We start from the raw sequence: 27475 nt of genomic DNA on the forward strand, positions 1-27475 counted from the left end.
GGGCTTGTCTCCTGGAGATGCTCCAGAAATGCCTGGTGCAGTCAAAGCTGCCTGTGGCATGGAGGAGGTGTGGGTCCTGTGGGAGAAAAGTGAAATATGACCAGTTGGGTCTCATCTGCCTCCAAAATTTAGCATGGTGGTGTGATGCAGCAACAGTTCCGACACTGCCCTCCAGACTGAGTTTTCTGACTCTGCACAGCATGTATGAGCTTGGGCGCAGCAAAGTGACTCTGGAACAAGAAGGGGATATCTCTGATCTTAACATGTCCTTAACTGCCTCCGCTCAAAAAAAAGCACAAAAGGCAGGGCTTGATCTTGTTTGGCTGATACCAGCCTCAGCCACTGCTCTGCAAAGGAGCATCCTCTGGTACAGACATCCCCTCTGTTTGAAGTGTGTTTGGGCTAGACACTGTGCCATGATGGCTTCCTCTCCATGGCAGGACAAGAAGGCAGTGTCATGCCGGCAGGATTGGCATCAAACCAGCAGCCAGGTGGTGGTGACGGTCTATGCCAAGAACCCGCTGCCTGCCCTCAGCAGCGTGAAAGCCAACCGCACCGTGGTGAGTGAGGCTGGCAGAGCTGGGCTGGGGGTGGGGGTGTGTGCTTTCATGGCATCTGATTTTGATCAACGGCCAGGAACCGGCCATGTGCCTGGTGCTCTTTGATGGCCTGTTTGGTCTATTGCTGCAGCTGGGGTTGGCACTGCAAACCTGCTGTCACAAAGCTGAGAGCCCCTTGGCTTTGCTGCTGCAGGAGCATCTGCCCAGCCACTCTGGCTCAGCAGCTTTCAGCTTCAGTAGGTGGCTTTGCTGATCTTGAATCCCTCAGCTGGTGGCACAGGTAAACCTGGCATGCTCTGAAGGGGGTGAAATGCTTCCAGGGAGTGAAATGATGCCAAGGGTATCCCCAGACCATTACACCAGAGCCAGGACATCGGATGTGTTATGGTGCTTTGAGGCAGATGCACTGTCTGGGGAAGAGTTCTGGCAGTGATGTGCTACCAACTCACGTAATTTTCTGTTGATCTTTCAGCTTGAGATTCACGTCATCTTTGAAGGGAATAAGATTTTCCAGGCTGAAATGAATCTTTGGGGGGTAAGGTTCTGTTTACTCTGATTTCCCTATTCCAGTAGTCTGCATGGGGCTGGGCTGCAAAGCTGCAAGCTAGCCTGTGCTTGCTCTTGTTCCTGGGCCAGGTCACCCATGTACTGACATTCATAGCCATCTCTGTTTGGAAATACCTTTGGGGTTATGACAAGGGCTGTTTCAGAGGCTCTTTGATTTCTCCACTGCTTGCTGGCTGGGGAGGAGCAGTGAGACTCAGGAATTTATGTGTGCATTTCTCGCCTTTCTTTCTGGTGTGTGCTGCCAGCTGTGGGTATGCCTGTGTTTCGGCAGCTTTTACTGCTGTGGGGAGAAGGCTGTGCTGCAGCCCTGCATGTGGCTGTGGCTAGCTGAGCTCCCCTGAGCTCTGTACCAGCACTGCACTCCTGCTTAGATGAAGCTGGACACCATGAAGCTCAGCTGCAGCCCAGGTTTCATCCTGCTCTATCTCCTGGCACAGGAGGAGAAGAAATTCCTCCTCTCTTCTGTGGCAGGGCTCTGCCAGAAGGGAAAGGAGGAGCGTGTGCTGCCTGCCCTTCTCTGCCCAGCTCACTGCACTTTTCCCTCTCTCTAGGTCATTGAAACAAACAAGAGCTTCGTGAGCATGGTCCCTACCAAGGTGGAGATCACACTTTGCAAAACCAGCTGTGGCTCCTGGGCCAGGCTGGAGCTCCCCCAAAGCAGGTCACACTCCTGTGGTGAGCAGGAGAAGGCTGACAGCACAAAGGAGCCTAGGGCCGTACAGGAGGAGGATTCAGATGACAACTTGAGCTGGTCAGAGGATGATGAGGAGGAGCTGGAAATGGGAATATCAAGCAACTGACAATCAAGTGCATCAGTGGCTGAGCAGTTCTGGCTCCTGAGCTGCTGGGAACCTTGGCACCCATTCCAGAGGAGCAGACCTGACCCAGAGCCATGTGCAGGCTGCAGCACACCCTCTCCCCTGGTCAAGCAGCAAGTAATAAAAACCCAGTGCAAAGGTTATATTCTGAAATCCCTGACAAGTGCTTAGGGAACACCAGTGAGCTGAGCCCCGCCATTCTCTCCCACTCCAGTGACCAGGTGGGCAGGACAACGGGAGGAGCTCCAGTGCCTGCCCCTCGGGTCGTCCTGCCGGACCCCGCTGCCTCTACCTCGCAGGGGCGCCGGGCCCAGGAGGTGTCAAGAAGGAGATGGCAGCCGCGGGCACGAGCGGAACGACCCCGCTTCCACGGTGCCGGCGGGGTTCGAGCTTCCCTCGGCAAAGGCCTCTACGACGTGACACGAAGGCCGCGGAGCGGTGGTCGCTCAGGTCCCGTCGCTGTATAACAACACCAGCGCTGGCGGCAGAGCGGCGCGCACCGCTGACCGACAGCGGGCAGAGCCTGCGGCTGCCCCGCCCTCCGGCAGCGGCGCCCCCTGGCGGGCCCTCCGGGCACAGTGGCGCGGCAGAGGGCGCGTGCGCGCGGCGCGGCAGGGGCGGGCGCCGGGGTGCGGCCGGGTAAAGGGTCCCGCCGCCGCCCCGGGAGCTGCGGCCGCTGGCGGCGCGGGAGGCGAGCGCGGTGCGGGAGGCGCGGTGCCAGTGCGCGGGGACGAGTGGCGTTCCTGGGCTCCCCGCGTGCGGCGCCTTGGCGGGCCCTGCCGGGCCCTGAGGTGAACCAAGCTGAACTGAGGTGCGGTGGCTGCGGCCCGGTGGCGGAGCGGGCCCCTGCGGGCCGCGGGCGTTGCTCTTCAGCATTGCTGCCGGGCGGAGGCCGGCACAAGCGGCACTCTGAAGGGTGTGGGGGGGAAGATCCTCGGCGTCCGGCCGCCGCCACTCTCGTTGTCAGCGGGGCGGTGGCCCGCGGCCGTCGCTGGCCTCTCCCTGCCTGGGAGCTGCCGCGGTTTCCTTCTCCGGAAAAGAGGTTCACGCGATGCCCCGCAGGTAGCGCGGCCGGCTCCGGAGGAGGGAAGCGAGGCAACCACCCCCAGCTGCGAGGAGAGTGGCGTTCTTCGTTCCCAGAGGGTGCGGAGATGCGGTGCGGGTCCTGGCTTCTGCAGACGGGCTTTGCGGAATTGAATGTGCTCATCAGGGGGCCTGGAGATGCTGGAGACGTAGGGGAAGCGGAATGAGTTCGGAACAAGGTTTTTCTGGTCCCATTTCTCGCCCAGGGATGTGCAGGGAGCGGGAATGGTTCCGTGAACAGGTCCTGCACTTCCTTCTTCTGTTCGAAGGTTGGGCTCTTCTAAAGTTAGGCTGATGCTAATCTGTATCAGGAATGCAGTGACAAATTTAAGGTGACCTCTGCTCCCAACAGATTTAGTAAAAAGTTGGCGTATGGTGATGAGTTACTATTTTCTGAAGGTCTCTTGTTTCAGTGCTAAGGGTGGATTTTCCTTTATAAGGATACATCAGAGTAATCATATTTGACCAATTCTCTAAAAACTGCCAAGTTGTTGTCTCAGGAAGAGTAGAGCAAGATAGTTACCTAAAATATTTTGAGTGCTGAGGGGTTTCCACAGGAGTTTCAGGTATTGTCTTAAGCTTGCTTTCATAAGCTTAATGGTGCTCTTCTTGAGTTTTACAAACTCTCAGTATTTCTGTAATCCTGTACTGAGGAATTCCTAGTTTAACCGCAAACCCTGAGAAGCGATGCTACCTTTGATTTGTTCTGCACCTCCCTCTTTCTGATTTAATGTCACTTCATTGTTTGGTTTTGGGATTTTTTGTTTGTTTGCTTAAGACCCAGTGAATAGTCAGTGTGCATTTACTTTTTATAAGCACTTGTGATTCTAATTGTATTTACTCTGAGTTGTAAAAAGAACCCAAAAACCCACCAAAAAACTTTAAATGCTTTTGTTTTTTGTGTCCCTATGGTTGCAACATGTGTCCTGTGCTGGGGTGCAGTGGTCCTTATGCCGCCACCATCAGCCATGTGCTCTTTCTCCCAAGCTTAGTTTTTGATTATAAAAGATTATGGGTCTCATCTTTGTCAGGTGTAAAATCCATAACTTGAAGGCTCTGTTTAGCCAGTTTTCCAGTGTTAACTACACACAAGTTTTTCCGTAGGGAGCTTTGAGACATGTTTGGTATTTTAAATTACCACTTCCATTAAAAAAAAAAAAAAAAGAAGTTCAACAAGGCCAAGGGCAAGGTCCTGTCCCTCGGTCGGGGCAACCTCCAGCACAAACACAGGCTGGGGAAGACTGGACGGAACAGCCCTGACAAGAAGGGCTTGGGGTGTTGGGTAAGGAGAAACTCCCCACGACGTGGCTTCAGTGAGCGCTTGAGCCCAGAACCCCCCTGTGTGCTGGGTGCAGCCCCAGAGCGTGAGCAGCATCTCAGGGAGGGGATCCTGCCCCTCTGCTGTGCTCTGGGGAGACCCCCCTGCAGTCCTGATCCAGCTCTGGGGCAACAGCACCAGAAGGATGTGGAGCTGCTGGAGTGAGTGCAGAGGAGGTCAAGGAGATGCTGCAGGGGCTGGAGCAGCTCTGCTCTGGAGCCAGGCTGACAGATCTGGGCTGGGGCAGCCTGGAGAAGAGAAGGCTCCTGAAGGGGAGACCTTAGAGCAGCTCCAGTGCCTAAAGGGGCTGCAGGAAACCTGGAGAGGGGCTTTGGACAAGGGCCTGCAGGGACAGGCCAAGGGGAATGGCTTGAACCTGCCAGAGGGGAGACTGAGATTTTCCTGGTATACACATTGTCCCTCAAATGCAACAGTGGCTTTGTTATAACTTTTCTTAAAAAACAGTGTTTGAAGTGCCAGTGAATGTCAGGTGATAAAAGATGATGGGAAGATGGACTAGAAATTGGCTTTTTTTTTTTTTTCCACCTCAAATAGGAATCAGGGATGCTTTAGCTGGATTTATCGTTCATCCTGCAATGTGCTTAATGTGCCTTTTTACAGAACCTCATGTCTGAGGTAATTGTCTTGTCTTCTTTTATCCAGCAATAATGAATAAGGCATTGCCACAGTCTACAAAAGGTAAGGCAGACATGTTATTTGCTCTTTATGAACTGACTGTGATAACCCAGACCTCTGCATGTCTTGCATGAATCCATTCTTCTGCATGTGGTTTCAGTAGGAAAATCAAGTTTAATATTATGCAGCTTTTGATTATGGCAAGATAGCTGCCACATTCTTACTCTGGTGATTTAAATATCTACTGAAGTCCTGGTTTTTAGCTCCTGTATGATTGTGCAGTGACACCTTGATGTAGTGTTATTTTGCCAGCTTGTTTCTAATGCTCTTTGCAAGTATTTATTATTCAGTAAGCAATCTTGGGTTCATAGAATTTAAGGTCACTGGTACTTGGTTACTAATATCATTGCTCTCCTATAAAATTTGGAGTACAAGTGTCTGTAATAAAAGTGTTGATGCAGTGAGGTTTGTCTGGTTGAGGTGCCCAAATACCTCTTGCAGACCATTTTGTTTTCACTGTGGTTCCCCAGAGAATACTGCTTACATGGTAAAGCTTATTTTCGATTCATCCCTGAAAAAAAAAAAAATCTGTAAATTGGTAAACCAATTTCAGCCTAATTTGACAAGGAAGAGATTTAAAAAGCACTGTATGAAAGGTTTTGGATGGTTTCTCTTTATTTCTTTGAAAAAACTTTTTGTGCCAAAAGGGGCAAGGCCTTTCTAGCATTCACACTGAGGAAACAACCAGAGAGAACTCTGCTCTTTTTCAGCACCACTCGTATGTGCATGGGTGTTGAACCTGCAGGCAGAGCTCTGCAGAAAGCAAGCTTGCTTGATTCAGGTGTTCACATGGAGTCTTGGGCTCCATGGTTCTTATGCTACTGAAATCTGGCTTGGCTTGTTGATTCCCCCCTCTCTGCTGCCACTCAGGCTGTTGCCGTCTGTTTTGTTTCTCTTGCAGGTTTCTCTGGCAGGACAGAAAGCAGTGTGGAAAACTGTGAAAGGCACTGAGAAGTCCAAGTAGGTCATTCATTGCTGAAGGGTAATAGGGATGAAGTCTCCTGTTTAACTTTTTTACTCTTTCTTGGCATGCGTTCTAAAAGTCTGGCACCAAAACAATGGTGAGTAAGCTGAGCTGTTGTGGAATAGTAACACAGTCTTAATTAAATTGCAGAGAGCCCTTTCTCTTTCCTGTCAGGTCTGGTGGCTAAGTTGCACACATAAAAACTCTTCATTCCTTTGCAAGACTGAGGATGGTAGCATATACTTAGAGATGCTTTATCCACCCAATGCATTGTTGAATGTTTCTGCCCGACTTCACCTATCAGGCAGATAGAGTGAATCATCTCTGATCCAGTTTTTGTTACTGGAAGATGAACAATTAAGTCATTCAGATTTTTTAAGTTCTGCTTCTGCTTGCTTCTGATAAAGCAGTGTCCGTCTTCTGAGCCTGCAGAACAGGGAGGGATTGATCAAAGGTTGTAGTTGAACAGAATAACACAGCTTAGTTTAGGTGGTTTCAGCTGAACTCCTACTGTGTTTTCTGCTCTTTTTTTGGCCAAAATAAGGCCTACCCAAACTGGAAACAGAGACATGGAAGACTTGACAAACTGTGAAAATGAGCAGTATTAAAGCTAAAGAGCAATATTAAAGCTAAAATCTGCCTAACAGAGAGGCATGTGGTGTTAATGTAGCAAGGGCAGAGGCATATCCTGTTAAGAAGTAGTTCCTCTGCCAAGAGTTTTTTGACATGCAGGTATTATAAAACCCATAAATCTAGAAAACCCCAGAAGAATTCAGGTTCATGTTTCCTCTCTGTTTTCTGTCTCTGTTTTCTCCCTTCTCTGAGTAGAGATATTAAAGGAAAGATATGGAAGTTTTTTCTCTTCCACAAAAAAAAATTTGATGCAACATGAACTTATTCTGTGGTTTCACTTATGGTAGCTTTGTAGGAACAGGGAGTGGAATCCAAACAGTTAATTTCCCTAGCAGATATCCAGCTGGATTACAGAAGAGCAAGCTGTCCATATTAATGCTACCAGTAGGATAAGTAATTAGGTCAGAATGGGAGCAGCTCTCCAGATGATGTCTTGACATGTCGACTGAAATCTTGTACATTCCAAAGGAAGTGCCAGGTGTGCAGGCAGCTGTAGACTTTGCAGCATCTTCTGAGAAGGAAACTGACCCCGTCAGGAATGCCAGTTTTCTAATTCTACGGCAGTGGTGGACAAGATAGGAATAACTCTCATCTACATATTTTTGCACAACACTTCTTTGTGGGTTGTTTGGTTTTGGGTGGATTTTTATTTTACTTTATTTTTAATTATATTTCTATGCAAATGATTCCCATTCTGCTGTAACTGCTGGAACTCTTCATGTTCTGATGATCTTCCACTTCAGTTGTAATGAAAGTTCTTTCTTTGGCAGGACTAAGCAACCTGAATTACCTCTTGCTACTCTTGACTCACTCTATTCTCTTGCTGAACAGCTTTTAAACTAAAATTGGCTTTGAAGCTTGTGCCCAGCTTTTCTGTTTCTAAATTCTAAACCTTGGTCTTGATGTGTTGACGTGTTAATCTGTATTTTTCTCTTTTTCAGTTCTTGTCCCCTTACCTCTTCTTTAGAAAGAGTTTTTCTCTCAAAAATTCTTTTGTAGCTCACCAAAAAAGCCTCAAACAAACCCTAAACTATTTTTCCTACTCTTGGTAATGTTTGTTGGTAATTTTGTTTTTGGAGCATGTTTGGTTTTTTTTTTCCCAGCACACGTTTATATTCAAATAGCATGCAGTACCAAGTTCAGAGGTGCTGGAGAAATAAAAAGAATTCTCCATGCAAATTTTAACCCCAGCTACTTGCTATCTTATGAGAGTTTTATTGCTAGGCAAATTGTTTACAAGAAAAGAATAGAGACTTCACACATTTTGAACAAAGTGATATGTGAATTTACTAGAAAAGGTCTGATGGAGGTAATATTGTTTGCTTGGTTGTGGCTTAAATGAAAAAAAAGCTTTGTTTTCCTCATGTAAATCTTTAACCATAAGACACCAGCTCACAACAAGAAGTTTCTGGGGTGTAGGAACTTCTTTCTACTCTTTTGTGGTTATAATTTACCTTAATTTTTTTTTTTTGTTTTGTTTTTGTTTAAGACAACCTACTTTAAAGGAACCCTGCAAAGAGAAACATACTTAAAAGCCTACAAGCTCTTTAGTTGTATTTATAGAATCATAGAATAGTTTGAGTTGGAAAGGACCTTAAGATCATCTAGTTCCAACCATCCTGCCATGGGCAGGGACACCTCACACTAAACCATGTCACCCAAGGCTCTGTCCAACCTGGCCTTGAACACCGCTAGGGATAGAGCATTCACAATTTCCTTGGGCAACCCATTCCAGTGCCTCACCACCCTCTCAGTAAAGAATTTCTTCCTTATATCCAATCTAAACTTCCTCTGTTTTAAGTTTTAACCCGTTACCCCTTGTCCTGTCACTACAGTCCCTGATGAATAGTCCCTCCCCAGCATCCTTGTAGGCCCCCTTCAGATACTGGAAGGCTGCTGTGAGGTCTCCACGCAGCCTTCTCTTCTCTGGGCTGAACAGCCCCAACTTTCTCAGCCTGTCTCCATACAGGAGGTGCTCCAGTCCCCTGATCATCCTCATGGCCCTCCTCTGGACTTGCTCCAACAGTTCCATGTCCTTTTTATGTTGAGGACACCAGAACTGCACACAATGCTCCAAGTGAGGTCCTATGAGAGCAGAGTAGAGGGGCAGGATCACCTCCTTGGACCTGCTGGTCACGCTCCTCTTGATGCAGCCCAGGATACGGTTGCTTTCTGGGCTGCGAGCGCACACTGAAGCCGGCTCATGTTCATTTTCTCATCGACCAACACCCCCAAGTCCTTCTCTGCAGGGCTGCTCTGAATCTCTTCTCTGCCCAACCTGTAGCTGTGCCTGGGATTGCTCCGACCCAGGTGCAGGACCTTGCACTTGGCATGGTTAAACTTCATCAGGTTGGCATCAGCCCACCTCACAAGCGTGTCAAGGTCCCTCTGCATGGCATCCCTTCCCTCCAGCGTATCAATGGAACCACACAGCTTGGTGTCATCGGCAAACTTGCTGAGGGTGCACTCAATCCCACTGTCCATGTCACCGACAAAGATGTTGAACAAGACTGGTCCCAACACGGATCCCTGAGGGACACAACTTGTTACTGATCTCTAGCTGGACATTGAGCCATTGACCACAACTCTTTGTGTGTGGCCATCCAGCCAGTTCTGTGTCCACCGAGTGGTCCATCTATCAGATTGATTTGTGTAGTTCATACTTAGCCTGATGCTTTGGCATGTTTGCATGGAGTTACTTGTTACTGTAAATGTTGCTCTTCTAAAATCCAAGCCTTGTGAAGTAAATGAAGATACTAATGATGTGAAAGAGCATTTGTGTTCCAGGCTTTTTTATTACCCTGCTACTGTTCTCTGAATTGAAAGCTCTAATGACCTCTCAATTAAAGGCCCAAGAAAATAAGCTTTGGATAGCACTTTGATTATAAATGTTAAATCAGGTCGAGCCAAGCTACTTTAGCTTCTGATGGTATGGGACAATGTGGCTTTTCAGTTTACCTATATTTGAAACTGCCTCTATTGTCTTAGAATATTGGTGGTCACATGTCAGTGCCCAGTATGTGTGGGTAGGGGTGCAATTCTGGGATACCTTTTCTTTCTGTGAAAAGCTCTGGATGGAAATGGCTAGAGTTATAAGCCCTTGGGGGAGCACATGGTCTGTGTGAGATCTGTTTTTAAGTCTTTGCAATTTGTTTATTTCAGAAACTAGGAGCTGGGCGCATAAAGGGTTTTGTGTGTCTTGTTCTCCATGAGACTTTTGTTGCTATAGTTGAGTTTTTATTTAGTGTATCCAGCTGACTTAGTTCTGCCACCTCTGAGATGTCACTTGTTATGGACTGATCAAAAGAGTGGTTTGCTGCACAGGTAGTTCATTTGGGAAGAAACTTTTGCTCTGGAATTCTTGGTCACTACTAAGTTTTTTCAGCACAGCATCGTCTAGTAAGTACTATAGTTGTTTGAAGTAAATGCAGGAATGGGCTTTAAAACCTGCTCTTCATGATGTGGTATGGCGGTATTTTGGCAGCAACTGCAGTGTATGGTGTTCCTCCCCCATGATTCATTCCCACCATATGCTGCCACTGGCTTGGTTGTAGCAGCACTGTTGATTGTGGTACTATGTGGTGGTGAACTGAATGAAACAAGTTACCACTTTTCTTCAGTGTGTGATCACAGCTGAGGAGGTGGCATGCTACATGGGTGGGAGGGGGAAACAGGGATTGGAAACTTCTGAAGAGAGCCTTGCTGCTGGTGAGGGTGTGGCAGTGTCTCAGAATAGGTACTGATCTGTCCTACAGGGAGAGCAGCTGTAGAGAGAAGGTTGGGGAGTTATGATTGCATCTTTAGGCAGAACAGTGTTACGATATTAAAATACATGCTGTCTTTGTCACTGTTTGCTCATAGCACTTAGAACCTTTGTGTTCAGAAATACCCTGTGTTGTATGTTGCCAGTAACAGTGTTCAATTTCTATTAATAATATAATGCTAAAAATGTTTAATTTGTAATGTTGTAATTAATTTTGTATTAAAAGGGACTTCAACTTTGGAGTTTGCAAAATGCAAGAAATATTTCTAAGCCTCTACTTTGAAAGAACTTATCTTTTTTTCTATTTTTTTTTTCCTAGCCTTATTAAATGAAAATCTTGGTGCAAGTGTTCTGGAATAATAGATGCAGTCCTGCTGTCAGCTTTTGCTGGTCAGTGCTGTTCTTCATTTACTGATTACTTTTACAATGTGCACTTGCATATACATCTCTCTTTTCATGTGACTGGAGCCTTGAAACGGGAGGCTGTGTTTTTTTTGATGTATGATGAAAATCACCTGTATGCTTTTCTGCCAAAGCTCAAAAGTACGTGCTGGATTTCATTTCAGGTGATTCATGTTTTAGAAATGTCATTCCTGCCATTTTCAAAAAGGATAAACTGCTTCTGTAACTTCTTCCTGCTTGTTTTCCTCCCAGCTTTTCCCATCCCGTGTCCTGCTGGATCTTTCTGGAGCAAGGTTTCTGCACTGCTTCCCACCACTGACTGGTTTTCAATAGTGCATTTGTACATACATTGACACTTCCTTAAGCATTGTATGTTGTAATGACCACGGTTGATACCACTCGAGTGGCCTGTTGCAGCTTTGTGCTAAAAGCTTAAGTCTATTTTCACTTGGTACAGAGGAACCATATATGCTTTCAGTGGGAGAACAGCAGTATGTGGATACAGATATAGACTTAACCAAAAAGGACAAAGCTGAGACTTAAATGGTACTGAGTTGTTGATTTGCTTGGATGGCCTTGAGGAAGTTGGAGGGAGGGGGTTCCATGACTTCCATAAGTGAAGTACTTCACTATTGCTCATTTTAATATGTTCCCATTGCTATTTTGAAGGTGTTGGAGCTGTGATCTTTCTAGAATAGGCAATCTAGTTCCTCCCACTATTTGTTTCTTCTGTTTGAAGCAGTGTATTTGCTGCTGCTTGCAAGTTGAGGATTACTGGTCGTACCTCAAAGGCATTTGGGTGAAAAGGCACATGCAAGTTCAGGCTAGCGGTGGAAGCTCCAGACTATAACAAATGTACAACAAATGACTCCTTGTAGTTGTTCCATGCTATATTCAAAGTTCCTGATGTTCATGTGATGAAAGTTTAGAATGAATTTAGTTTTAGGCTACATCCATTTGATTATCAAGCCTACACATCATGTATTGGGAAAAGGATAGGAAAGCCTTTAAGTGTCACATACCTCCTTGCAACAATTTCACAGTCTGCCTCGGAAGGCTGGTTGCTGATCCTTCACAGCATGTATTTTTCTAATAGTATATTACCTGTATTGTAACTCAAGCCTATTAAGTTGTGCTTGTTCTGCTACTGATTAGTGAGAATAATCTGTTCTTGGCTCCTTCAGAAAAAATACTTATGTATTCTAATCTGGGTAGTATGGCTAGTTATATTTCAAAGAATAACATTTTCTTGTAAATGCTACTTTCTGAACCTTTTATCTGGTATCTTCTAAATAATGCAGTTTCTTGAGATATGATTGCTCCAGTGAATTATTATAGTAAAATGTAGCAGTGCAGACCAGTTTGGTTTATTATACAATTTTTGAATGTTTCTTTGCTTAGGCGGTAGACTATGTAGCAAGAGGTGTGAATCTTGGAGGGAGTGTATGGAGGTACATGTGAACCTATAAATGACAGAGTATCTTGTTACTAGGTCTGAGGTCATGATCCCTTTCCACTTGCAGGTACCTCTAAGGACTTGTCCCTTTGGCTGTGGGGAAACTGCCTGTCAGTAAGGCAAGACTGTGGGAATTTGGCTAATTTGTATTTACGTGGTTGGAGTGGAGCCAGTTGTCACTGAGCTCTCAACTCCTTGCATCTCCATGTCACTATTGCCTTTCTAGCCTGTGAGCACTTCACAGTGGCTTCTGAGACACTGAGTATGTCTAGCTGTGATAAGAAATTGTTAGCTTATCTTTAAAATTACTGTAATTGACTGTGCTTTTTCTAACTGTTTTCTTGCTTTGTGCAGGACTCTGTTTCTGGGTGAAGAATGCAGACTATAAAGTGTGTAGTTGTTGGAGATGGTGCTGTGGGAAAAACTTGTCTTCTCATCAGCTATACCACCAATGCCTTCCCAGAAGAGTACATCCCTACTGTGTTTGACAACTACAGTGCCCAAATGACTGTTGATGGCCGGACTGTTAGCCTGAATCTCTGGGACACTGCAGGCCAGGAGGAATATGACCGCCTGCGCACTCTCTCATATCCTCAAACCAATGTATTCGTCATCTGTTTCTCCATTGGTAGCCCCTCTTCCTATGCAAATGTGAGGCACAAATGGCATCCTGAAGTTTCTCACCACTGTCCAAATGTTCCTGTTCTTTTAGTGGGCACGAAGAGAGACTTAAGAAATGACCTGGAAACAGTCAAAAAGTTGAAAGAGCAAAGCTTGGCTCCCACTACCCCGCAGCAGGGAACTTCACTGGCTAAACAAATTGGAGCAGTCAAATATTTGGAGTGCTCAGCATTGAATCAGGAGGGTGTTCGTGAGGTGTTTGCTGAAGCTGTGCGTGCAGTTCTGTATCCTGTGACAAAGAAGAACACAAGAAAATGTGTCTTATTGTAGTTACCTGGAGTGATGGAGGTTCAAAGTTGAATACTGACTAGAATCTTGGAGGGCTCTTTAATGAGTTAAATTGATGATTCGCATCTTGCACTAACAGCTCTAAGCAGAAATGGTTTATGCAACGAATATTCTTGCAGTCTTATTGCTTCAGGGAAACTGAAACAGAGGGGTTTTTTTTCTAGCTGAGAGGTCAAATATCTACTTTTTTTCTAAAGTTCCAGTCTCCAGCTTCTCCAGGGATCACTTGGCTTTTGTCCTTATTTTGTGAGGAAAATAAAAGAAGGTACTTCTTTGAAGCCAGACTTTTTTACTAGACAGACATCAGTTACTAGATTTGTTGAAAAGCACAGATTATGATAACTTTGCTCTAAGTATAGCTGCTGCTTTTCCCATCCCTTATTTTACTGATCTGTTTTACAAACAGAAGTCTGACTATGCAGTTCTTTTGATTTGTCAATTTAAGTCTTGAAAACAATTTGTTTACATGCAAAAATGCCTGAAATATTTCTGAGATTCACCTTAGAGTGAACTGTGATCATTTATATGAAGAGTTAGCATACAGTGTGTTTAATGTAATGAGCAAGACCCAGGTAACACCTGCAGTGATTTTATTAATAGAAGTAGGAGGTGATTTCTCCTAATGTACGGAATTTAGGATAATGATGAATCACTGAAATGAGCAATTTTCATACTTTTGAATTGGAGAGGTGAAAGAGTAGTTTAGATGCAAGTCTTTCATAATAATCTAAACTGAGTTTTGATTTCACTCTCCGAAGAGATTTTGCACCTTGAGGATAAAGTTCAGTTACCTTCTCAGACTGCCTGAGGTAGTTGCAATGACACTTCTCAAAATGAGATTTTCAGTGTGATACCTTTCATGAATTCCAGAGACTTGATAGCAGCCCATTTACCATTTGCTCTTGAGGAATTCATTGCTTCACTTCTTACTGTTCTTGGGCCACCACCTGAGAGTTTTATGGCATGTTGCTTTGTTGCTTTTCTGGGAGAACACTGACAGGAAAATTTGGAGGTTCTGTTTACAGGAACCAGGAACCCTTGTTTCTTCCTGGCAACTCACTCATGGTTTCAGTTAAATTTATAATGGTTAGTCATTCACTGAATAGATTTACTTGGGCAGGTTTTTTTCTTTCTAGTAGGTGATCACTTAATATAAACTCTTTTAACTGAAGTTCTATTTATATCCTTTTTAACTTTCTTTAGTGTCTCTAGTGAGTGGCAGCTGGCTTTACTTTCAGGGTGCACTGTTCTTGATGTGTCATTCTGGGACCAGCTGAGAAGTGAGTGCATGAAACCTTCCTTAGACTTAACCTTACAGCTTGGTGGTATGAAAGCAGCATGCTTCAAAGCTACTTTGTGTGAAACCAGTGGGGCTGGAGTGAGCTTTGTTGTCTGAGGTTGACAGTGCTGTCTTTGTCTGGGTGCAGCCTCAATGAGTAATTCAGGACTTGCTTTCTTGTGATTCCCACACATGCAAAAGTGCATTGGTGTATATCCTGGACAGAAAAAAAGCCTCATTTTAGCATGAGAACAGAGAGTAAATCAAGAAGGGTTTAGGGATATTGTGTTAATTTGACCTTGCTTTATCTGATACATGCAAAAATACCAGGTGGATAGAAACATTCATATTTGTGCCCTAATTCCCTTTGAGGAGGATGTGCCCTTCTTCGGCGTGTGTAACCGATGCTCCAATTCTTGTGTATCTGAGGTACACTTGTATTTGTATTGCTTTAGCAAACTGCAACCCATAATTTATAAACTGCAGTTAATCCAAATACTGGTATATGTGTCTAGTGAACCAATGCAGAGGTCCAAATGTTGCCTTATTGCAAGCAACACCAAAACACCTGTTATGTATGTTTGCAGAAGCCTAGGGGCTCTGAGTATTTTTCTTCACCAAGTGCCATTGCACCTCTTGCACTCATGGAAATGCTGTTCCAGATATGGCTCCTGTTGCTGCACCCTGCAGGCTTCTGAGGCTGTAGTATTTTAGTTAGGTAACCTCTACTCACCATGTTCTGCCTTTACTTTAGTAGTAGGCCTTTACTGTGGGCTTGACTTGGAGATAGTAATTAACTGTGCCTTGTAATTCAAGATTATTTTCTGTAGGTAAATTTCAGTAACTGCATAAAAAGGCTTTATCTTGTTTACAATATATTTATGTAAACCAGTGCACACGGGTGTTTTTAATACTAGTCAGGCCTAAATCAACTGTCTAGTCACCCCAGTGCAAGCCCCTTTGCTTCATTCAGAGATGTAATTCGAAGTGTTTGTGACATGTTTGAACTGCTCTTAAATAGACTTAATTTCAACATCAGGCACCTCTTTCCCCCCCCCTTCTTTTTTTTGTACTGAAGCTACTACTGTTTTAAAAAGTTTTTACTTTTTTTGCATACTGAAATTGTTTAGTTCTGCATATTTTGTGGTTATTCTGAACTGGATGACAGTAACTCTGTGGAGAAGAAATCTTGTGAGCAAGTATTACTGCACACACCTCCTGTTCCTCTAGGCTCACAGAGCAGCCAACCTGGTGTTAACTGGAAGAGTGTGTATTGAGATAAAATTCATCTACTTAATCAATTTATTTGAATTGATTCCATTATCCTAGAACACTTTATCCCCATCTAGATTACTTACTAAGTGGATCACACAACAGTATGGAGGAGAATAACATGATAGTGATGAAAATGAGCAGAAGGTGAACTTTGAACTCTATCAAAAACTTCAGGGGATTTGGTGTACCTCATTAACTGTTGCTTAGGTGTCACGTGTTTCTGTTGCTTTCTGCCAGGAGCAGAAGCCCTGCTTGGCTGGCAGCTCAGCTGGTTTTTTCCAGCCTCTGCTTTGCATGAGGAAAAGCTTCAGGAGCACACAGATACCATGAGCTTTTCCATTCCATGGGCATTTTAAGTTTGTGATCTTCCTTTCCCTCCCTGCCTACAATTCTTGATGTGTTTTATTGTAAGTAGTCCAGTGCTTCAGTCTACAGTCCGTTCTGTGCCTTTCACATGTTGTTTTTGTTTTTCTCCATTGGACAGGAAGCAAATACAGATTTCACACAATGCCACAGCTGGATTTTATCAAATTTTTGTTTTAATCAAGAACATTTTGGGAGATCAGAAAACACAAGTTAAGCTGTGTGTGGGTTTTCTCTACTGTTCAAGATTCCTCAGTTTGTTACTGATAGGAATGCAGTGTGTATGTCTATGTCTTAATTCACAGAAGAGACTCTCTATGAAGAGGCTGATTTTAATTTTTCAGTGCATGAATGATTTCTGAAATAAGTGGTTTTTTTTGAAATATAGCTGAAGCCATCCACAAGGAACTGAGCAGGACAGGAATTGTGTGACCAGAGGATGACATGGGGTGTGCTTAGATGTGCAAGTGCTTTCTCCAGTGTGTGGCGGAGCTATTTCTATGGAACCTAAGGGGGAAGGGCCTCGCCGTGCTGTCTCCCAGTGCTGAACCTTGCTCGTGGTGCTGCCTGGGCAGACCGCGAGGAGCCAATGGACTGAGGAGCGCCCATCGGCGTCGGGAGCTCAGGACTCCAAGTGTGGTACTGATACATACACTGGCAACTTGATTTTATACTATAAACTTGTATTACAGCTAACAGTTTTAAAGGATTTTTTTGTTATTTTTGGTTTAAATTATGCAGAATTATGTTGCAATAAACATTTTCTCCTCTTTCTGTCTCTCGTATTAACTCCCCCGGCTGTTTGTAACGCACTCGTTATAAACGTAGTTCTTTCCTGTGGAAAGCCAGGGCCCGTTTCTGAGATGCAATAAACTGTTTCTCGGTGAACGCTGGCGCCTTCTCGCTTCCTTGGGGCGGGGTGGGGCCGCGCGGGGGCGCTGTTGGCAGAGCCCGAGTGTCGCTTCCGGTTCCCGCTTCCGGGTCGGCAGCGCAGCGATGTCGGACTCGGAGAGCGAGGAGGAGGGGGAAGGTGGCCGCGCCGAGCCCTTCTCGCTGGCCGGGTTCCTCTTCGGCAACATCAATGAGGCGGGGCAGCTGGAGGGGGATAGCGTCCTCGACAAGGTAGGGCTGTGTCGCTCCGGCGAAGCGCCGCTGCGGCGCGGGCTGAGGGACGGGAAAGGAGCCCTGTGCCCAGTGGCTCGGGTCTGCGGCGGGCTGGGAAAGGGGAGTCGGTTGGCCGGGCTCTGGCGCAGGCTGCAGGACGGGATCGAGCCTGACAAGGGGCCCGGCCTTCCTGGCGGAGCCTCTGCGCTGGGACGTGGCTCTGGTCTCCCCAGGAATCCAAGAAGCACCTGGCTGGGTTGGGTGTGCTGGGACTGGGCAATCTGATCACCGAGATCACAGCCAGCGAGGAGGACAGCCCGGAGTCCGATGGAGCCCACCTGGATGAGGAAGGTTAGGCACTGGGGTGCCTGCAGTTAAACCGTAGAGGGGCTGCAGGATCAGAACTCTTACTAGAGAGGAAGAAAAGCACCCAGATAATCATACAGGGAATATTGTGATTTATCTGATCAGAGGCCCTCTAGCAAAAGGCCTTGCCTTCTCCTTGCCAGAGTGACCCCACATTATCTCCTGGTCACTTTTGTACTTGTTCTCTTTAATTTTTATATAAGTGGGGTTTTTTTACTTGTTGTTTCTCCCTCATAAATAAGTTTATTCTATGTTTATTCTGTGTTAAACCTGTTTAGTGCACAATATTATCATATCCCTTTTTTTAATTTAAACTGCTTGTTGAATGGTTTTATTGTGTAAGTGAAAGGTATTCCTTCTGCTAAAGTTGGATGGGAAATTCAAATTACCATTCTGGATGGGAAATTCAGAGCTCTTGGAGCTGTTGGTTGGAGTGATGTTAATCAGATGTATTTGTTCCTCTAAGAAAAGAAAACATAGGAAAGGATTCATGTGGACACATCGAAGTCTGACGTTAGATATCCATATTAGGATAAAGTTCTTTGTGACTAGATTTCTTTTCTTCCTAGGCTGGGTTAAAAGCACAGAAGATGCTGTTGATTATTCAGATATTAATGAAGTGGCAGAAGATGAGAGCCGTAGGTATAAGCAGGCAATGGGCAGCCTGCAGCCAGTTCAAAGACCAGGTAAATGGGATTAGTGTTACAGCTGTAGCTGTAGAAGGCATTTTGGGGTAATGGGCCTTGACAGTTTCTATATGGGTGGCATTGTACCTTTTTACTCCTTGCTTCAAGAGCCTAATACAAGCTTTTGTAGAACTATGTTCACTGGATGAAGCCACTGGTTGGTATCTTCCTGTTTTAATGAATTAGTTCCTCGTTAAGACTAAAACTATACTCAGAAAAGAAACTAGGACCCTCCTTTTGCTCTGGGAACTGCTGCAGAGAATTCGCAATACCTGCTTATGTTTTGTTAATCATTGTTCTTAAGAAGAGGGTTATGCAGCAGGCCTGGTGCTTCGTGGAGATACTCAGAGGTAGATATAAGGTCCTGATCCTTTAGAGAGTCACTTCAATCTTAATATTTCTCTCCTGGTTTACCCCGATTTTTTTTTTTTCTGAAATGGCTTTCTGCAGAACGCAGTTTGGTTCTTTTGTTGGTCCCAGGGATCTCTGGTCTGGAAAAGATTTTCAAAACCATGAAGCCTTTCCCTTTCAGTAGCTGCTAGTGTAAATGCTAAATCTTTGCATGTTCCTTAAAGCTGCCTTACACTTAACCTTCTGTTGACATGTTGTGGTTAGTGGGATGTAAAGCTGATTAGGACTTTTTAACCACATTTTTACTACATTTTTCTTGATTCTTTGCAGCTTTATTTGCTTTGCAAAGCGTGAATAAGGGAAGTGATAGCATAATATACATATATATGCTAAGTGCTTCAGTCGTCTTTCTGTCAGTTTGCCTTTTCCCTTCCTTCGCATTCTTTCTCAAGCTTCAATCTTGCAAATGAGTATGTGCAGAAAGCTGAACTTGTGAGAGTTCTGCATCTTCTTACAAAATGAGGATGGTCTCCTCAGTAAGGGAATACATGCTCATCAGATTGAGACAGGTATAAGATAGTATCAATGGGAAGGATGCCTGGTTCCTTTTTATTGTCTGTTTAATATGCAGTCTTGTCTCCTGACTGGTTAGATGAAGATGAGGATGATTATGATGCTGACTGTGAAGATATTGATTCCAAGTTGATGCCACCACCACCGCCACCTCCAGTATCTGGAAAGAAAGAAGATGAAAAGGACACAGCTGCAGCTGGTGAGTGGTTCTTCCTCTCTCTGGCAATGTGAATATCTGAAGGAAGCAAACACTGATGTGCAGCAGTTCATTCTGCAGCAAGCACCACATGTCATCAGAATTCAGTCTGCAGACTTCATCTAAAGGTGGGTTTTCATCCTGATATGCGATGGTAAAGGATTGTCTGAAATGTAAGGTGAAATATTTTATTTCCAGTGATTGATAAAATACTGATACTGACAATGAAACTGCTTTTTTTTTTATCTCATCCTCTCAGTTGTGGCTGGGAAATGCACCTGGAACGCTTAGGATAAAATGCAAGGTTAAACCAGAATGGTACTGATAACACCTGCAGAGGCTTAATTTTTGCATACCTTGGTATAAAAACAGTAGTTGTGGCATTATGGGGTTGTATTAGGGGACAGGGAGGAAACCTGTTTGTTTATAAGGTGCTTGTTCTATTGTAGTATCTGAAGATGGAGACGGTATCATTTTGCCCTCCATCATTGCTCCTTCCTCTGCTGCCTCCGACAAGGTGGATTTCAGCAGCAGCTCTGATTCTGAGTCAGAGATGGGACCTCAAGAAGCCAGGCAGGCAGAATCCAAGGAAGGCAAACTCACACTTCCTCTTGCAGGAATCATGCAGCGAGATGCTACCAAACAGTTGCCAAGTGTTACAGAGCTCTTCCCGGAATTTCGACCAGGCAAGGTATTGTAAGAAATGTGAAAGTGACAGAAACTGTATCACGTAAGCCCTCTAAATATGCATCATACAGTATTAAGGCTCTGTAGTAAGTAATCATGTAGATGTTCTTGCTCACCTCAGTGCTGTCTTTACTTTCTGTGTGCTGCTGTTTCCAGACTGCTTAATATGCAATGCTTTTCCTGCCATTTGGAGGAGCCTCTTAGAAAGCATCATGTAAATCAGGGTGTGAAATAGTATTTTGCAGTTCTGTAAGACCATAGCACAGGTATCTTTATCTTTGAAAATTGTTTTTTTGAGTTAGTAGAGAATACTTTTGCCAGATGATTAAAAACCATAATGCTAATCTGTCTGCTTTCTTTTTTTTCCTGGCAAATACTTGCTCCTCCTTTCATGCTGTCCTGAACCTGGTCTGCTCTTTCTAAAAGAGCACATTTGTGATCTGTATCCTTTATTTAATCCTCCCTTGTAACTGCTTGGATTGTGGATCAGAAATAACCACGGTAACAAGCTGGCTGAAAGAATGATCATTTCTTGCACAAAGCAAATTCATTACGATACTTTCCTAAATGATACCAAATAGTAAATGTAGTGGATGTATTTCAGTAATTATTTTGAAATTTTTAAAGGTATCGAGAGGAAAGGTAGGAGGGGAAGGAGAATAAAGACGTGCTTACAGTTGCCAAACAGATGGTTGGGAGCCAGGATAACTTGGTTTCATTGGGTGCCTCTATCACAGCCTTTGTTTAAACAGCTGAGTAGCTTGCATAATTAAATGGCATGTTTTAATGATTTAGCTAGCCTCTGTCTATCAAAAATCTAGGTGAGACTAGCACAGAAGTTAGCCTTCTGAATGCTCCCTTGGCTTTTGCAAATTTGGTGTTCCCTGTGTTAGTAAATTTTTCATCAGTTGTTGTGCTCATTTCTTTGCTGCTCAACATATTACATTATGTCAGGGACTGGCTTGGTGCTGAACATGCCCAATGGGTGTAGAAATCAGTGCAAGCTGTTAATGCTGAGCACTTTCCATAATTAAGTCATGAGCACTAGAGCTGGCAAAGCCTGAAATCCTCTCTATTTTGCTATGAGGATGGGCTGATGTCTGAGAATGTATATGTTAATGTAGCAGTTTTTCTTGATGAAACCACTTAAAATAGCAGGTGGAGAAGCAGACTTTTGTGCTTGATTTAAACTGTTAGCAGCTTGCCTGTGTCTGAGATCTTTGCCCTTTGTCTTGGCCAGAGGGTTCAGAAGTAATCTGGGGGAGTTTTGAGAAGAAGGATAACATAGATGTGGGCAGAGATGGACAGAGTGGCTGTATAAACATTATTCCCTTTGGGAATTATCGTAACAGATTAACAGGGAACATTAATAGGATATCTTCTTACAAATCTCTGTTTTTTCAGTTAGTTTGTGAGTAATGCTTTCAGTCTTCATGAGAGTGCTCTGAAGAAACAATTGTCAGTGCTTGAAAACCTGCAACCATAATTGACTAGAAACAGAAGAGGAAGTTTGTAATTGTTATTAGTGTGGGTGCTGGAGGTATGAAGTATGCTTGTAGGGGACCTCTGTTACGATGGAAATAAAAATGAGTGTACTCTTTCTGGACCGTGGTATTTGTTGTTATCTGGCTGCTTAAGAAATCTCTGCTTCTATAACTGTCTTCTGGCTTTGTCTCTTTTGCTAATAATTTTGTCAACTCTTCTTGAATCTTCATGTGTCTTTTTCAAGGTTATGGATTGCTCAAAATGAAAATAATTATTTCCATGTGGCATCTTACCACAAGCTCACTATGTAAAGGCAGACTTTCTTGCATCTGTTGGATTTGTGTCTGAAATTAAGAATAAATCTTTTTGAAAAGAAAGGATCCATCAAACAGATCAGAAACTTTTTTCAAGTGTAACCAAGAGCTTGTTGATTGCATTGGGGGTTGTGGTTGTGGTACAGGCCAAGCTTCTGAATTTTAAGAGTGCTCTTTCTCATTACTGTTTTTCAGGCGAGGAAAAGACAGACAAGCATTCTACAGTGGTTTTTTTCTTCTCTGACTCTTGTTTTTTTCCTAATCTAGGTACTGCGTTTCCTGCGTCTCTTTGGCCCTGGAAAGAATGTTCCATCGGTTTGGCGTAGTGCCCGAAGGAAACGCAAGAAGAAACATCGGGAGTTGGCACAAGAAATGCAAATACAGGAGGGTGAAGTTGTAGTTGAGAGTGGAATGGAAGGAAAATCTCCTTGGGAATATGAGTTTGCTGCTCCTCCCCCTCCTGAGCAGTGCCTTTCAGATGATGAGGTGGGATATCTGAGACTTAGAGAGGGTCTCCAGCTGGCTCTGGGGGGTAGCAGTGGATTGGACAGCAACTTTTAGAATAAAGAGCTTTTCTTCCAAAGTAAAACTGGAGGACAGGGTTGGCTTGTATTCCAGCTTTGCAGAAGCTCTTCTACAGATACTAGTCAGTGACTTCAGATGATTGCTTCTTACTGAGAAGGCTGCATCTGTGGTACAGGATCAGTAGGAGAGTTTATCCTCTTTGTATCAAGAAGAAATCTCTGTGTTCTTGGAAGTCTAATTGCAGAACATTCTTAAGGCAGCTAGTAAGTATGGAAAAGCAATTCTTAGAGATACTTTTCTGTCCCGAGAGTAAGCTTGGAAACTTGGAAGGAAGAAACCTCTTACTAACACTTAGACCAGTAGTGTAACCATTCCCTCCTTTGGTGTGCTTCAGATTACCATGATGGCACCTGTGGAATCAAAATTTTCCCAGTCAGCTGGTGATACAGACAAAATAACAGATACCAAGCCGAAAGTGGCAGAATGGCGCTATGGGCCAGCACAGCTCTGGTATGATATGCTGGGGATCCCTGAAGATGGCAGTGGATTTGATTATGGTTTCAAGCTGAAAGAGAAGAAGGAGGAGGAGGAAACTAAAGGCCATGCAGATGAGGAGGTGAGAGGGGAACTGTAGGGGAAGGTGTGGAGATTTTTGTGGCACAGGAGACTGCTGCACAATGAGAGCTTGGTGATGGGCCAGTGGATGGTTGTGCACTGTGCAAAATTGAAACTTTTTTATTCTTTCTCCTTTAGTTTGAAAGAAGAGTCAGTGCAGGTCTTCAAACAATTATTCTTTCCTTCCAGGATGCAAGGTTGATGGATGAGAAGGATGATCTGCTAGCTGATGAGCACTTTCTTATGGTGACACAGCTCCAATGGGAGGATGATGTTATCTGGAACGGAGAAGATGTCAAGCACAAAGGGACTAAGACACAGCGAGCAAGTCTGGCAGGCTGGTTGCCATCCAGCATGACTAGAAATGCTACTGCATACAATGCCCAACAAGGTAACTGGTGATCTGATACGAACTGTACTTGCTGTAGTTGAGCTGACCCATTGCATGATTTAATCTCAAATAAAGAACATAATTCTTCCTGTCAGGGAATGTTTTTTTTTGAAAATCACAGCTCTGCTAAGAATTTTGGGACTCTTGCTCTCTTTCGAAGAACAGAGTAGGTCCTTTCTGTTAAAGGGAGTATCAACTATGGCTTTCTTCTCACCATGGGGAATACCAGATGCTAGATCCACCTACACTGGTATCAAATAGTGCCGCACTTAGGATGTCTGCCGTTTATAGGACAATGGAATTTTTTTCATATAGTTGCCTTTTTTTTTTTCTAGCTGGAAGAATTGTGTAAAAAATCTTCTGAAGTTTACTCTGAATTAATAATGATACTCTGTTTTTTTTCTAGATAGGAAGTAACAGTTCTTGCAAGCCTTAGACTTCTCTTAGATAGAGATGGATTTGAAATTTAAATTGCTTGTGTAGAATGAATGCTTATCATCTGTTACATCTTACCCTGCTTCCACAAGGAAAAACTGATGGGAATGTCAGATCTTTATTGGGTACTAGTATCAATTCTTTACTGTTCAGCTATGAATACAAGACACGGAGTGGGGTAGGTGAATTGGAGATAGCTTTTTGTAGCAATTTTTGTTTCAGCACAGTTGTGCCTTCGCTATTCAGGCCTGGGCTTGCTGTGCTTGAGTCCCATCAAAAGCTACAGTAACATGTTAAACATGGTTGGTCTCTTCATGTGTGTTACATCTCATGCTTTCTAGAAGTATTAGGTGACATAAGCCACATGGGAGCATAGGTGAGTTGGTCTGCCCTGGGAGGAGCTGCTTCCACAGAACGATTCGTTGAGGTCTGCTTGATCATCCTTTTTTCTGTGACGGTGACATAAGACTTCTCTGCCGGAGGCCAGAACAACAGTTCTGTCAATGGCAACTGTCTGCTTAAGGCCTTTCACTTTTATAGGGACCATGTAGAAATGCATGTTATCTATTGTCATGCTGCTTATGCAAAGCAAGCCAAACGTAACTTCGAAGAGGCTGCAGACTTCAGTAAGCTGTGGGTGAATGTGTTTTGTAAGTCAGTGTCCCTGCCCATGGCAGAGTTGGAGCTAGATGATCTTTAAGTTCGCTTCCAAATCATACTGTTCTGTGATTCTATGAAGTCTTACCCATATTAATGACACATTGACACTCTGTGATATGAGCAGTAGGCCCATCCTGTTTCAGCCTAGACATCGCTCTCCATGCAACCCTCATGTTCTGATTTAAGACAGTGCAATTCCCCCTAACCCTCCCACTCAAGCTCACTTTACTTTTGTTTTCCTTTTCTCTAGGTTTGAACCGCAGTGGCTCTTTGCTCAATCCTCCAATTCCACTAGTACAGAAACCAAATGTAGCAGGAGTCCTAGGTATAGCAAAGGGCAAAGAAAAGCAAATCCCTGAACAGCAAGGTAATAAGGATGTCAATCTTTGGCCTATGAATAGGTGCATGTGACACATGTTTTTGTATACAGACTTGTATTACACAGACTTGTGTTTTGTGCAATAGCAGGGTCATTTTTTTGGCAACAAGGTATAGATAAAAGGGATACTTGTTTTCTTTGTAACCTGTTAGAGGCCATATTTAATTTTGGGAGATTCTCTGTGTTTCAGTGAAGCAAAATCTCAAACGGCTGGTAAAGCTGAGACTTGGGGCTCTGCTTCCTTTTTGCTTCTGAGAGTTTTCTTTTACCTTTTAGAGATCTTGGCTCAGGAAGCCCTGAAAGATGGGGAAGGATGAGAGAATAAGATGTGGAGATGAGTTCTGAAATGGTTATCTGCCAAGGCAGTGTGTAAAACTCTTAAGGATTCTACCTTATGATTGTTTCAGTTTCTGTGGATGAAGACAAGACCTGGTACTCTATTTTCCCAATTGATAATGAAGAGTTAGTATATGGCCGTTGGGAAGACAATATCATCTGGGATGATCAGGCAATGGAAACCTACTTGGATCCTCCTGTCTTAACACTTGATCCAAATGATGAAAACATAATTCTAGGTATGTTTATGGCATCCATAAATTTGGCTCAAATGGGAAAAGACAAGTGGAAGAAAGGATTTATAGTCACAGGGTAATGGAGATAAATGGATTGGGGCAATACTTACGGTCTTTCTTTGTTCTAGCTTTTGAAGATGTTTTGCAGGTAATCAAAGGCTACAGCAGAAGACGATGCTAGTAGCTGGTGTCATATATACTTTCAGCTCCCAAGTTAGAAGCAGTAACAACAGAGTAGAACTTATAATGCCCTGAAACTTAATTTTAACATGATTAATCTGACCCTTGGTGTGTTTTAGAAGCAACTGAGTTAATTTTACTTTCATGCTTGTTGGTTTGAAGAGGGAAGGTGGAGAAGTAAACCACAAATTAGCCCATGCTATTCTAAAACATGGCTTGTATTCGAAGCCTGAAGAAACAGACTCCTTAAGCCTCTTTCAGGCTACGGTAATGGCACATGGGAGCAATGACTTTGCATAATATCTGTTAGCATTCTTGTTGCTGCTACAAACTTAGTCAAAATTCCTGAAGTTTGATTTGAAAGTATTCCCTGCTTGTATTGCTGCAAGCTGGAGAGATTTTTCTCTTCTTTGGACACTAAAATCACCACTTTCTCTTAGATGTCTCTTTAGATTATCAGTCTTCAAGCAGCCTTATGTAATTTAAGGATAAGCATATCTTGCTACACTTTTGTATGGCCTGGGTTGCATTTCCTTCCTCAGGAAAGTGGGCCAGGTCTAAGAATTTCTGTATTTATTGATTGGAATGTTTTGGCGCTAGCCAGCAACCTTGAAAATCACTCTTAACTTGAGATTATTAAAGACAGACTCGTACTCATTTGCAAGATTGAAATTTAAGAAAATGTGAAGGAAGGGAAAAGGCGAACTGACAGAAAGATGTATGTATATATATGTATGTTAGTGTTTACCAAGCCCATGTCACTGGGCCCTGAATCTTGGGTGAAAACTGTACTTGGAAAGTCCATGCTTCACAAATTGCTAACTTAAAATTCATGCTACTTGGAATTTTTCAGGAATCCCTTTTGGGTTCAACTCCATATTATCTTTGGATTCAGACTCACTTTTGTGTTTTATATATGTGGGGAAGAAAAGGATTATTAGTACACGTAGTTGGGAAGCAGCGTTGGCACTCCTGTTGCCTTGACTCTCAACTGTAGAATAACCTTGGCAGAACTGTTGGCTATTTCTTGTACTTTTAATGATTAGTTTATTGGTAAATTTTGTGTTGAGCAGAGGATAGCCCAACCAATCCCCACAATATTCTCTTCCCACTCAAATCTACTCACTGCTGAAGAAAGTAAGGTAGAGATTTAAGCATGGAGCTTTTCTCTGTTTGTTGAGCATGTTTCATATTAACCAGCATGGAGGAAAAGAAGGAGGAGTGCAGGAGGGCAGTCAACTTGGAAACTGAACATAAAGGCAAAAATGTCTGGATCAAGCTGCAGCTCAGGAGGAGGTTGTGGGAAATAACAAATCCATGTTTTCTGTACCCCAGGGTGAGTACCCTGCAGTGTGATTGCTTGTGTTTTTAGAAATTCCTGATGAAAAGGAAGAAATGACTTCGAACTCTCCATCCAAGGAGAACAAGAAAGAATCTTCTCTAAAGAAGAGTCGAATCCTGTTGGGAAAAACAGGTGTCATTAAGGAAGAACCACAGCAGGTCAGCATAAGCTTTAGCACTTTGCAGGTTGGGAATGATGTGGGAGGGGCAATTTTTTTCTTTCTGACGTGTCTCCCTCTGTGTTTCAAAATTGAATTAGAACATGTCTCAGCCAGAGGTGAAAGATCCCTGGAACCTGTCCAACGATGAGTTTTACTACCCCAAACAGCAGGGCCTTCGAGGAACTTTCGGAGGCAACATCATTCAGGTAGTCATAGTAGTATTTGCTATAGAGTGAGAAATAGATAGAATGTCTTGATAGGAGATTTCTAGCTGAGAGTTAGAAAGAGTGAGACTTAGGATTTGTAGA

The 27475-nt window shown here is 43.8% G+C and overlaps 2 protein-coding genes and 1 pseudogene across 23 annotated transcripts in view; all 3 read left to right on the forward strand.

The window, feature by feature from the left end:
• ITGB1BP2 (integrin subunit beta 1 binding protein 2) overlaps positions 1-2526 on the forward strand; it is a 6638-nt gene extending 4112 nt beyond the window's left edge. For 2 of the 3 annotated variants that reach the window (XM_080625150.1, XM_080625149.1), the window contains 3 exons: positions 441-560; positions 1033-1095; positions 1679-2526. In XM_080625150.1, the coding sequence (XP_080481276.1) occupies positions 441-560; positions 1033-1095; positions 1679-1927 (432 nt within the window). In that variant the 3' untranslated portion in view covers positions 1928-2526. The remainder of the gene's footprint in view (positions 1-440; positions 561-1032; positions 1096-1678) is intronic. The other variant, XR_013957593.1, reaches the window with a different exon arrangement.
• Positions 2527-2621: 95 nt separating this feature from the next.
• Positions 2622-16924, forward strand: LOC308224849 (rho-related GTP-binding protein RhoG pseudogene; annotated as a pseudogene). 10 transcript variants are annotated; one of them, XR_013958957.1, is made up of 4 exons: positions 2622-2756; positions 5010-5045; positions 5944-6103; positions 12615-16924. The product of XR_013958957.1 is annotated as a rho-related GTP-binding protein RhoG pseudogene (transcript). The 10 variants fall into 10 exon arrangements; XR_013958958.1 differs by having other exon boundaries at positions 2642-2756; positions 4902-5045; XR_013958959.1 differs by lacking the exon at positions 2622-2756 and adding an exon at positions 2985-3088.
• A 201-nt stretch (positions 16925-17125) lies between these two features.
• The window catches only part of TAF1 (TATA-box binding protein associated factor 1), a 40616-nt gene continuing 30266 nt past the window's right edge, over positions 17126-27475 (forward strand). For 4 of the 10 annotated variants that reach the window (XR_013957496.1, XM_080624440.1, XM_080624438.1 and 1 more), the window contains exons 1-12: positions 17126-17268; positions 17484-17601; positions 18186-18302; positions 19285-19425; positions 19872-20113; positions 22176-22394; positions 22828-23049; positions 23238-23439; positions 24785-24901; positions 25321-25488; positions 27038-27165; positions 27266-27373. Coding sequence is in view for 9 of the 10 variants with exons in the window: in XM_080624440.1 (XP_080480566.1) it covers positions 17143-17268; positions 17484-17601; positions 18186-18302; positions 19285-19425; positions 19872-20113; positions 22176-22394; positions 22828-23049; positions 23238-23439; positions 24785-24901; positions 25321-25488; positions 27038-27165; positions 27266-27373 (1908 nt within the window). In the remaining variant the exon portion in view is untranslated. Of the gene's footprint in view, positions 17269-17483; positions 17602-18185; positions 18303-19284; positions 19426-19481; positions 19551-19871; positions 20114-22175; positions 22395-22827; positions 23050-23237; positions 23440-24784; positions 24902-25320; positions 25489-27037; positions 27166-27265; positions 27374-27475 lie in introns of those variants that run through there. The other 6 variants (XM_080624445.1, XM_080624439.1, XM_080624441.1 and 3 more) reach the window with 5 other exon arrangements.

This window comes from Psittacula echo (assembly GCF_963264785.1).
Source record: "Psittacula echo genome assembly, chromosome: 8".
NCBI classification, from domain to species: Eukaryota; Metazoa; Chordata; class Aves; order Psittaciformes; family Psittacidae; genus Psittacula; species Psittacula echo.